Genomic DNA, 12,138 nt, shown 5'->3' with positions numbered 1-12,138 from the left:
AAGTTAATTTCAGTTTGGTTTAGGCAAAATAAAATAAGGTAAGCAAATCTGTTGCAAAGCAGGAAGCATATCAAATGTATTCCACGTCTGAACTGAATGTTTTGAACTTCTGCTTATGTGGGATTCTCTGTGCCAGTTCTCTCCACCGTTAAAATAAACACAACTGTCAGCTGTCCTACTCCTGAATATAATAGAAAAGATACATTGCATTTAACACCAGGAGACTCAGGGGTGCAGACCCACAAAAAACTTGCCTTGACCCTTTGAAAATGTGCCCTTCACATGTATGTAGGACACATATATAACAATTGAAAGTATACGATATACATTCGATTGTTGAGCAAGTAGAATGAAATATTTAATTACTTAGACAATTTTACCATTAGATTTTAAACCTGGGTATTTGGGTATGTGACTTCTCGAAAAGAAATGAAATTTGTACGGCAGGTTCTTATTAGTTATCAATTTTATACATATTAGTGTATATAAAATTCAAAAAAAAATGAAATTTGTCTGAATGTTATATTTACTAAATGTAGTGCGACCACTAATGTCAGATTAGCTCTGAGAACTGGCACGTGTTTACCTGGGGAATTTAGACATAAGTTACGAAGGGAGAATCAAGGTGTAACCCATGGATCTAGGTTTATAACTTTATCTTTTTAAATTTTTAAGAATTATATGTTTGTAAATTTATATATTTATGTATATATGTATGTATATAATTTATAAATATATATTAAATATAAATTTGTTTACAATGGGGAGAGAGTTTATAAGCCAGATGCTAGAGTGGATGGAGGTGGACAGTTTAAGGACCAGAGTGGAAATATTCTGCCACTTAATCTACCCACTAATAAAATGCAGTTGTGCAGTTTAACCCGCAATAGGAACAAATAAATAAAGCTGCTTAAGCCTGCAAATATGTCTGTACTGGCTCCGCCTTCTAACTTTGCAAGGCACGGCTACAACCACACTTCTAGCTGCTTCTAGGTCCAGCCCTAGGTCATCCCTCTACACCGGCTAATCCTTCACACCAGTCTCCATCCCGTCCCGCCTGCCTCCTAATACAGGCTCTCATCCACCTGAACAGTATCTTCATATCGAATGTTTCTTTCTCTAACGTCATGTTGCATATGAAACCACTTGGCCGTGGTAGGAGTAGAATTGGGGCAGCAGTAACCAAAGAGGGGCTCTTCTGAACTTGCTTGCTTCCTTCTATAGCCACAGAGTCTGTCAGAGAGAGACAGTCAGTCCAGAGGATGGCCACCCACATGGTACCAATGAGCCAACTGTCGAGTGACCGTCTCTGCCCTGCCTCCACTCAAATAAGCCCGGAGGCAGAACTTACCAAAAGAGCCCTAGCAGCTGAGGTGAATGCAAACAGCTCAATTCAGAAGAGCACCCCTGCTTGCTGAGTGTCTTCACAAGGATTCTGTACAGATTTGTTTCACTAAAATGCCTGTTTTAAAGGAGAACCTTTAGGTGGAGCTGATATGCATAAAACTCGTGCCAGTGTGGGGAAATAACTCCCTTTTATGAATGAGGGAGGCAAAGCTGGTAGCTTTTTCCGTGGCTTGAAACACTCAAACGCTAGTCAGAACCTGTGAATATGTATCCATTCTTTTATATGGATTTATCCCCTTTATTGCTGGCGCCTCCTGGATTAGAAGGATTCTTCCATGCAAATAAGCCGTAGAGGAAGGTAGTGCAGCAAAGAACACCTTTTATGTGGCTTCAGTACTTACTTAGCAAAACTTCTACATTTATAGAGAGGCAAATGCTAAATTCCTGGATTTCTGTAACCTTCTTTGTAATTCTTTTAACTAATTCAAGTTAAAGTCCTTAAATGTATTTTTGGTTAATGTACACAAACAACAAACAGACCCACTGTACATCTTCTGTTAAGAATAGCTCATCCAAAGTGTTTATGCCTGATTCTGAATTTCTGACCATGGTAGAAGCAGGTAAAGATAGGATTTGGGTATCATGAGTATTGTTACAATATTAGCCACAGAAATTAAGATAAATACAGGATACTTTGTGCTTTAGAAAGACACTACATTAAGTTGCAAATAATGTTTTCCAGCCATAGTACCAAATTTGCAACACTTCTTTTGGGCCAAGAAAGTTGGTGGTTTGGTTTGGTTTGGTTTGTGAGTTTGGGTTGGTTTGTTTGTTTAAGCACTTTCTTTTTATGGTAGAAGCATCCATTTTTGTGTGAGCTTGAAGTTTGGGGGTCCTTTGGTGGTTTTTTAAAAAGTGATATTGTGGTCTCACATTTTAATGTTTCCTGGAAGAACTAGCTGGCTATTTAATTACTTCACAGGAACCCACATGACAGTTTTTGAAGGACATTTTCTTATTACTCTTTGTTTAGTATTTTGGTCATCATTTTTCCCCCAACAAGATAGAGTTTTCAAGGTAAGATTCCATTTGTTTTCCTTTTATTTCAGAATAAATACATAGAAATTCTACTGTTAGTTGTCCACCCCGACCTGACCTACCCATGAAATACCCCCTTCCCCACTCCCCCGTCACCAAAAGAAAGGTCCGTGGTTTGGGTAGGCATTTCTAAGTTGGCTTTGAGAGCTAATCATTTACAGGCAAACGTAACCTCAAGAACCACAGTGTTTGGAGGTGTTAGGAGGCATTTTAACACAAATCTTCCTATTCACCAACCTGCAAAAAAAACTAAAGCCCATTAGGATGCCTTGAGCTGCCTGATAGGAGGGGAAAAAAATCATATAGAGGAAAATAAAACAAACACTATATTCCCTGGATGTGACTTTGGTACATTTCTAACGTCAGAAACAGAAATTCACCTCTCATGAAATCATTTTACAGTTAACTGATTGGAGAAATACGCAGCTCTAGTCATTGTCAGAAGTATACCTATAAAATCAAAGCTCAATCCAGAGATCGTCTTTATGGTAAAACGTTGATGGATGTTGTAACAGTTCATTTTTGAACAGAGTTCACTACCTGCCTCTCTTTTGTAAATTTAATAGGCTTTACCCCTTCTCTGGTCAAATAGGAGGTCTTTTATTACTTTTATTATTTCAGTTTTTCTCACTGAAAACTACCCTCGTACATCTTTGTGTATTTTGGTGAAATACAAAGTAAAAAAGAATCACTATGATATGAATTCCACAGAACATCAAGGAAGATGGCTTTAATTATAATACTTAGTTTTGAATAACTCTTTGTTAAACTTTCACATGCTTTATTCCACTCAGCCCTTACCACAGAACAGAGTCATAGAATCACAAAGCCAGTGGGAACCCTTGAGGTCAATTGCTCTAGCTTTCCATCTTACAGATGAAAAATAAACTTCAGATCCAAGAATGTTAAATTCAATTTCCCAAGGTCTGTAGTTTTTCCACTTTCTCCTACTTCCTTTTCTATGCTATACTCCTTGTGTTATCCCCATCTATCAGATGAGTCCCTCACCCAAAGTTGTATAGACATTCAGTGAACTTGAACCCAGATCTTTGCCTCTTAGCATCATTTTATTCTGCTCTCTAATGCATGGCCTGCTTTAATCTCTGCTGGCTAAAGGCCTATGTCCATCCTGTTTCCTAGTTTTCAGGAAAGAAAGACTTCTGTTAGTGTCACAGGGTGCCGAGGATGCCTGGAATTGTATGGGTAACACCTTCAGGATTATTAATAACCGATTCAGGAAATGAAACATTGTGCATGTGATAGTTTTGAACTCTTTCTACAAGTTACAGTGTGCTTAGTAAGTACTGGTTGAATTGACAGGGACAGCGAAGAGGAGAGGTAACAGATCTTTTGCTCTTTCTGTAAAGACCGAAGACCTTCACTGTGTTTCATAGAGGACCTCACGGTTCCGGCATATAGAGGATGTGCTTAACAGCTAGAAAAACCCGAGAACCAAATCCAACACCACCACTTACAACCTTCGTGGCCTTGGGAAAGTTACTAACTTTCCTGAACTATAATTTTCTCTTCTGTAAATACCGTCTACCTTACAGAGATTTTATGCGGATTAAATTAGACAATGTGTGTATAGAGTCAGGTACACGCAAGCACCCACTAATGTACCCTTTCCTGCCCTTCAAGTCTGTCTGGGAGGTGACTGGTAGCCTGCTTCTCCGCTCTGTCTGAGAATCAGGGCATTAAAATCACACTGGTCGGTGTCTGGATATTTTAACATTTTGGCACAGTTCTGGAAACCCGTCTAAAACACAGGGCGTCGCAGCTTTATTTCATTGGCATGTGTCACACATGCCGTAGTCTGCGTTACAAGGCAGTTTTCCTTTTTGTTCTCTAACGGGTCTCTGATACCAAACAGGGCATCAGAAAAGAGAACACGCAAGTGAAGGGGTTTGTGTCTAGTGAAATTTGATTGTCTTAAAAAACGCTTTCTACGGTAACACATAGTGGAATGATATTTAATTTACTAAATGACCTTGAGTATTTTGCAGGGTTAATATTTAAAATCACCAAGCTTCTGTATCTTTAATATATATAAATGATATTATAGGATCCTCCTCAAAAATCATCGGTCACATTTGCCCCTACACGCTCCACCTTTTCAAAACTTGTAGTGTTCTAAAATCGGTGATAATGCAATAGCAAGCTATAACAACTTTGTAGATACAAACATATGTTTCAAAATTCAAAAACAGAATCTTTAGACCCTAATGCTTTTGATATATTTTGTTAATATTTCATGATATATATGTAAATTATGAAATGTTTTATATTAAATGTTTGAGACAAATTTTCAATGAGGTTTTCAGCTTACCCTCTGAGTCCCAACTAAGATAGAATGGAAAACTCGTCTATTGAAAAAACTGCACTTCATATTCAGAATAGCACTGCTTACTATTGTAAGAGTGGCATTAGCCTATGCCTATAGCATGTGCCGTTCTAAACGTGGGAACTGTTGCTTCATAGATGTCGGTCCCCTTGGTACCCTAAAAATGCCTTCAATCTCTACCAAGACTTCTTCATCCTGTGAATTTATCAAGGTTAGAGCAAAGCCTTTGAAAATATAAATCCTTCTCTCTGCCCCAAACATGCACAATCTGTAGCTTAGCATTAACTTGCACAGTGACTTCAGTCTTGGAGGTGGGAGGTGATAAGGGGGCTGAAGAAAACCTAGGGAATAATAGCATTTCAATACAATACTGTTAAACACGAGAAAATTGGTTTTTGGTAAGATGAACAAGGCAGTTATTTCCAGATGTTTAAAAAGTAAAATCTGCAGGATATACTGGAGTTTTGACCAAGTTTCTTCAAAAGGAAGACACCAAAAGAAAAAAGGAAAGAAATAACACTAGAGATTAGCAGCGTAATTTGAGAGAATTAACATATTGAATAATATCAACTCCTTAGAAGATGACTGCTTAAAGCTAGATGGTTTTCTAATTGATCAAAGCAAGGACTGAAGATGAGTTATGTGTATTGAATGTATGCGTGCATCTATGTCTAGACCTCTGTGTACTCAGTTATACTATCAGCTGGGTTACTAAGAGAAGATTCTGAGAACTGACTTTTTAAAGCATGTGTAAGTCTTTTCTACTCTTTGATTTTAAGAAAAATGCGTTACTCATATTCTCTAACAAATAGTGACTAGCTAGCTACAAAATCAAGAATTTGGGGCAGGAATAATCTTCTATGAAGACTTAGGATTTAATATTCACAAGTAGTCAGTGAAGGAGCAGCTACTCCACCCTGCCTTTTTTTATATTAATAAGGAAAAAAGATGATATAATCCTATTAATTTAAGGTCATTGGGTATTCACATTTGCTGAAGGAAGGTAGTTTGAATCACCTCATCCAAGCAGTGAGAGGAAGGAAAAAAGCTACATAAATAGCAAATAGGCAGATAATCTTAGCTCCAAATTACAGTACACATATGGGATATCATGAACTTTTTGGCATAAAAGAGGTATAGGGTATTAAAATACAAAACTATAAGGCTAAATGTCCATTTAATTCTTTTTGAGATCTCAATGTCACAAGTTTGTTTTAGGTACTTCTTAAACTAAAAATAAGACCACACACACCACCCGCCCCACACATACAATGTCCCATCTAAAATCTTCCGTTGCTTTAATAGTCTTACAGTTGTGTTCACGTCTCAGCAACGCCAAAGCAAGATAATTCCTGGAAAGAGAAATCACGTATAGTCACTACCTTAACAAATTTTTGCATTAGGTTTAGGCTGTGGGAGTTTATTGTCTTCCCGTGATTTTTCTCACCTTGATTTCAGCACACGCATTTTGTGCATTTTATTTTCACTCACAGTACATTTGGGGAGTTTGCTCGAATATTTGGAGCTGATTCCCCACAGATACATTCTTTGAACATTTTCTACAGAAAGTATTTGATTGTTCATATTGTATGTTACCGTTTTTTGATCTTATTACTCTGGCCTGTACAGGCATTCAGCTGAACCCATGAAAGGAGTACAGACAGCTGACTGGATGAGGAAGACATTGGGGGAAAAAACTCCCATTGTTTAGATTTCTGTCAGAGGATATAAGAATGCTTAATTTCTTTTATCTCTAGGGCTTTCATTATCATTTAAATTTCATTTTACATTAATTGATCAGGGATTAGTAAAGCCATTATGCAGAAATTAGAATAAGACAAGCCAGATGGAATGAATAATTCATGAAGTCCAATTACGTTTTATTTCTGGTGTACTTTCAAACTTGCCTCTGACTTCTCTGCTATTTTGATGTGACAATATTCACAGGAAATCAAGAGTGCCATTTTAATTTATTGTATCCCTCCGAAGGGGAAGCATTTGTAGGCAGTAGGGGTGTGCTAGTGCATTTTCCGCAAAAAACACCGATTTCAGGGCTCTTAGAAATACTGAGTAATCTAGAAAACGTGGTCCGCCTCCTACGAAGGTTCAGGGGCATTGCATTGAGCCCCGCCAGTCCACCTGATTTGGGTGAACTGACCCTGGAGAGAGAGACCAGAGACTCAGAACCGTGAGATTTTTCACCTCCCAGAAGAGCTACAAATCCCTTTAAAGTATGTATCCCCATCCCCGCCGCAGAGGAGCCATTAAAGTATAAATTTGGCCTCGAGTTGGATTGGAGGCAGAGTTGCAGCTACAGAAAACGACCGCGAGGTGGCAGGCGTTGCCTTCAATGCCAAGGGTTCTGGGTCTCCGGGACCGCCGGGGCTTCCAGATCCTTCCCCGCGGGTCTGATCCCGGCAGGCAGAGCACGCCTGGGTTCGGGCCCTGAGCGACTCGCAGAGCATAGCCCGGCGAGATCTCCGAGCTCCTGGGCAGCCCCGGCCACCTGTCTGGAATGTCTCGCACGACTGTGTCTGAAACCGCCTTCCCCCGCCCGTCCCAGCCCCCAGCCCCTAGCCCCTTAAGAGTCCCTCCCCGCCTCCCCCGCCCCCCTCCCCCCACCGTATTTACTTATGCCAGTGGACAGTTCTAGTAACATTAAAGCTGCGGTGCACCTTCTCGAGGACTTTCATCTCGGGAAGTTTTATGACACTTTGTGAATGTGCAAAGTTTTTAATTAGGCTCGCTAGACAGCCCGAGGCAGCCGCAGCGCCACAAAGTCTTCACGGTCTCTCTGCTTTACAGCACAACAAGCCGCTCTACTCCTTTGAAGACAATGCAGACTATGTGTACGATGTCATGTGGTCCCCCGTGCATCCCGCGCTCTTTGCCTGCGTGGACGGGATGGGGCGCTTGGACCTCTGGAACCTCAACAATGACACCGAGGTGAGCGGCGGCGCAGGCGCCGGGCCGGGCGGGCTGGGAGGGGGGAGCCGTCGGCCTCTCTCCGTCTCCCCCTCTCTCTGAAATGGCCTTTTTTGGACAGACCCTCCAATTGCAGCTGGGCTGCCGACCCCCCATTCTCCGCTGCTGTGCAGGGTATTGGCAGATGCGTTGGCCCCAAATCATTTAATCTCACTTCATCCCTAAACCGTGGCGGAATCTTGGACAATTGACGACCCCTCTCTGCAAAGAGCAAAACCATACGTGTTCACGCCTTTTACTGCGGGAAAGGACACTCGGGCATATTTCAGGGTGTTGAAATAACTCTATTGGCAAACACTTGGAAAAGTAAGCTTTTGTGGACTTTGACTTGAGATTGGGCTTTTAAAAAGGGCTATTTGCCAGTGTTTGCTACTTGCACAATTTCTGTTTTAAATCCATAAAAGATGATTCTCCTGACCGTTTATGTTTAGATCTATTCTCCATTTGAAATTTACAAGGTGAATAATCCTTGACTAAGATACCGAACTCACAGACAGACTTTTATAAGTTTCAGACTCTGAACATGTATGTTAAACTCAGTATTTTTTAATGAGATTTTAACATGTCACATTTAGAGTCCTTCACAAGTGAAAAATGTTTTCAAAAAGCAATTAACACTAGGAAATAGTCTTTAAAAAATTTTTGCTATATATATTAATGTTTTAAAAATTATGCCACGTATATTTTTCCTTTTTTACACTTTCTCAAAATTATTGAGGTGCTAATTCAGGTAGCAGAGTTTTTGGTTGGGTTTTTTAAACGTGAATATTAAATGTCCTTCAGTTTAATACAATAAAATGGTCTCGTCGTCGTCTCCTGGCCTGTGATTCAGGGCAGCTCTCCATCAATAAGAATGGACAGGTAAGAAGAACAAGTGCTGAAAACTACATGTCAAGTGGAGAACGAGAGAGAGGTCTTTTGAAGTGTTCTGAGCAGGAAACAGCTCAGCCTTTTTAATTAGGAAGCCTACAGCTGGAGGATATGAGGAGGAACAGGCTCCCCTAGTATTTTTTCTGGGAGGGGGCAGGGAAATATCCTTCAGGTGTTATTATTGAGTCATTGTATCTTGCAAGATTATATACATCTAAAACCACTGCCAAATAGTTGTCTTTTAAAAAAACTTTCCATTTACGTCTATTTTTTCCTTTTGGCTACCAGAAGTGTATGACAAGGACAAGAGTTATGTAATGAAGCATCTTTGGAAATAAAGGGCGTGAATATGTGCAGTGCCCATCATTTCAGATGTTGAAATGTTTATAACATTACTGCTTTTATAGAAAGGTGTTATTACTCTACGATGTGATGGTTTCCCAAAGTCTTTCAGCACCGTTGATTAAAATCATATTGTTTCTATCTGCTAGAATAAACTCAATTCACTCTAAACAACCAAAAACACATTTTCCAGATTGATTTAGGAGACCCAGTCAGAAATCAGATTTAGTAGAAGTGAGTTCAGGTGATACTCAACTATGATGTAATGGAGTGTTCTACCAACTCCATAGTAATTCCTCTGTAACTCTTCTCGTTTAGTTTTGTGTTTTAATCGGCTTTTTAGGTAAAACAAAATTAATATCTGAGCATTGCCAAACGTGTTTTCCCTTCCCTCGCTCTAGGTATCAAGAGACAACCACATAAATGTTTTATTGTTAACCATTTTTAAAAATGGTTACTTGGCATGCAGATCGTTTAGTTTTGCGGTGATCGTAGTTCTGCTTTCACAATAATAGTAGATACGTTGAGTCTGATTCAAATCCAGTAGTGAACTGAACACTTTTTAAAACACTCATTTTTGCCTTCTATCAAGTTGAATAACATTTTTCAAATATTTGTCCAATTAGGAATTAGATTTGTTTAAAAAAAAAAAAAACTGAAATCTCAGTGTTTCTTTGTCCTTGTTCAAAATACTGTGCTTTTAAACCAGGTTATTCCGACTGCTCCTATGCAAGGATAGTTCATGTTCACCTACTTCAGTGTCACCTCTACACAATGTAGTAAATTATGTATATACATCCTGTCTTTGCAATTAAAATGATTGAGTCTTTAAAAAAAATATGAAAATATATCCGAAACTGAGATACAAGAGTAAGAAAGCCAGAGACAATATATGGATTATTTTCATTGTAGATTCATCAACTTCTGAAAGCTCATTACTGGTCAAACTAATAAAATATATTTTTGTCATTTTCTTCATGCATTTGATAATTCTTTTAGCACATGTTATAGACTGTGATAGCCTTTTTTTTAACCACTTATAATATCTATGAAAAGATATTTTTAAATGGTTAAAATATTAATTGTTCCAGTTTGCTACTTTACTTAATTCCAAATAAATAAAATTCTTTAAAATGTTTTAGGCATAATTTAAAATGTATCAAAAAAATCACTTTCTTTTGAGTATTATATTAAGATTAAATACTTTTTATTCAATTTTTGAGATTGTTCACAGATAAAATCTGTTATTAACTAGCGTTAGAGAAAGTAGGATCCTGTATGATCTCTCTAAGTTATGGAGTTAAAAGTTAACTCTGAAACTCTATAGCTGAATCGCAGATTTCTTTGCTGAGTAGCACACTAATAATAAAGTGCATTGCAGAATTATGGCCCAAACTAAATTCACATTGTTTTGGCCTTTAAAAAGTTTGGTTAAAAATTCAGTCTCCAGCACTGCACAGCAGGTTCCTTTACTGTAGAAATTGTGTATTAAAAAAAAAATGAGCTGGGGACTTTTGACATTTTTGCTGTCAATTGACATACAGTGATTTAAGCAGGTAAAAGAATTTTTATTGATTTCAAGATTAAGTTTAAACATAGATTCTTACATATGATGGAGTTTTTATTGCTATTTTAAAGATAGGTATTGGGTCAATAATATCATATAAACAGATGGTTTCAATTCCCTGAATAGCAGAATGCCAGGGGAGCTAAGGCACAGTACATGTGGTGTTTCCATCCTAATAGGACATGTTTATTAGACACAGGTCTTAAAACAGTGGCATAAGATGATGTTGGTGGCCCTCTTTTCACTATATATTTTTTTCCTTTTTTATTTTAACATTTACCTTTTTTCATTTTTAATGGGCTATTGTCATTTCCTATTCAACTTTCTTGTAGAAGGCTTGGAGATCTGATCTATCAGTTATAAACTTCCAACCTTCAAGATGAGTGTTTACACAACTGATGATGAAAAGAGGGGCAGACCCACTAAAATTCTTTTTCCAAATATTAAGGTTCTTGTAACAAATACTGCAGGTTCCATTTCAGCACCTCTGGTTCACTTTAATAATGATTAATATTGTAATTATCAACATTGTCAGATTTCAGGTGTTTATTAGAGGAGATGTAAGGCCTTTTCTACAAGTAAGTGCTACATTCTATCAGGATATCACCCTGAGGACATTTTCAGAGTTATGGAGAACTTCCTATACCTTGGTATTGCTAGGAGGAAGAAAAAAGGTGGGGGGGTGAGAAAAGAAAAAAGAAAGGAGAACTTGCAGTTTTGCTTGCTTTTTCTTCTTCTGAGCATCCCCTCCCTGATGAGGTTTTGAGGGATCAATACATTTTTTTCCCCTGAAGACCCTTAATATGACTTTTTTCCCACCATATACCCCATTCCCCCTTTTAGAGTATCCTTAATCTTGGTAAATCCTGAAATCTCCCCCTCCATTGATCCATAAATCATGACCTGATCAAGAAGTATCACATTTAGCTGCTGTGTTTGTATGTTGTTTGTGCACCCTGCATAATCGGAAGAAATATTTATGTCACTCACTGCCCATTGACTGTGGAAAAAGACTCTCCCTCTTTTCCTTTTTTGGTGAAAGTGTCTCTTCTCTCTACTCTTTAATTCAGTGGAGCATATGATTTAAGAACAATGAATCCTTTTCACCCCTGCACAAGGGATATATAGTACTTAATGCACATGCAGGCAGTGGTGACTCATCCAGTTAAACGTATCGTTGTGAATTCGTATATTTAAGTTCATATTCAGAGATTCTTTGTCGTAACCCCTTTGGCAGGTTCCAACAGCAAGTGTGGCCATTGAGGGGGCATCCGCCCTAAACCGTGTTCGTTGGGCTCAAGGTGGCAAAGAAGTTGCCGTTGGGGACTCAGAAGGCCGTATTTGGATCTATGACGTCGGAGAGGTACATGTTATTTGGTTTGGGTGTTGATTTTGTTTTTGTTGTTCAGTTTTTTTGGTTTTGTTTTTGCTTGTATATCTGGTTTGAAGACCTAGTGAAATTATTGACAGCACCTTGTGGGCCCTGAGAGCCCTCTCGAGTGCGTTTGCAAATTTCCATTGACTTCGTGGGAGTTTAGTGAGACTTCCTCAGGGCCTAATTTGGTCTTCCGCGTCCACGTGCAGG

General features: G+C 38.7%; 2 protein-coding genes across 7 annotated transcripts in view; one reads left to right on the top strand and one right to left on the bottom strand.

Moving 5' to 3' along the window:
- The window catches only part of SLC25A13 (solute carrier family 25 member 13), a 296,284-nt gene that overhangs the window by 41,887 nt on the left and 242,259 nt on the right, over window positions 1-12,138 (bottom strand). The window lies entirely within an intron of this gene.
- The window catches only part of DYNC1I1 (dynein cytoplasmic 1 intermediate chain 1), a 338,694-nt gene that overhangs the window by 304,421 nt on the left and 22,135 nt on the right, over window positions 1-12,138 (top strand). For all 6 annotated transcript variants that reach the window (XM_067746359.1, XM_067746362.1, XM_067746358.1 and 3 more), the window contains 2 exons: window positions 7,595-7,735; window positions 11,791-11,916. In XM_067746359.1, the coding sequence (XP_067602460.1) occupies window positions 7,595-7,735; window positions 11,791-11,916 (267 nt within the window). The remainder of the gene's footprint in view (window positions 1-7,594; window positions 7,736-11,790; window positions 11,917-12,138) is intronic.

This window comes from Pseudorca crassidens, chromosome 8 (assembly GCF_039906515.1).
Source record: "Pseudorca crassidens isolate mPseCra1 chromosome 8, mPseCra1.hap1, whole genome shotgun sequence".
NCBI classification, from domain to species: Eukaryota; Metazoa; Chordata; class Mammalia; order Artiodactyla; family Delphinidae; genus Pseudorca; species Pseudorca crassidens.
The sequence above is the reverse complement of the archived record's forward strand: the minus strand, read 5'-3'. Positions and strand labels throughout refer to the sequence as shown.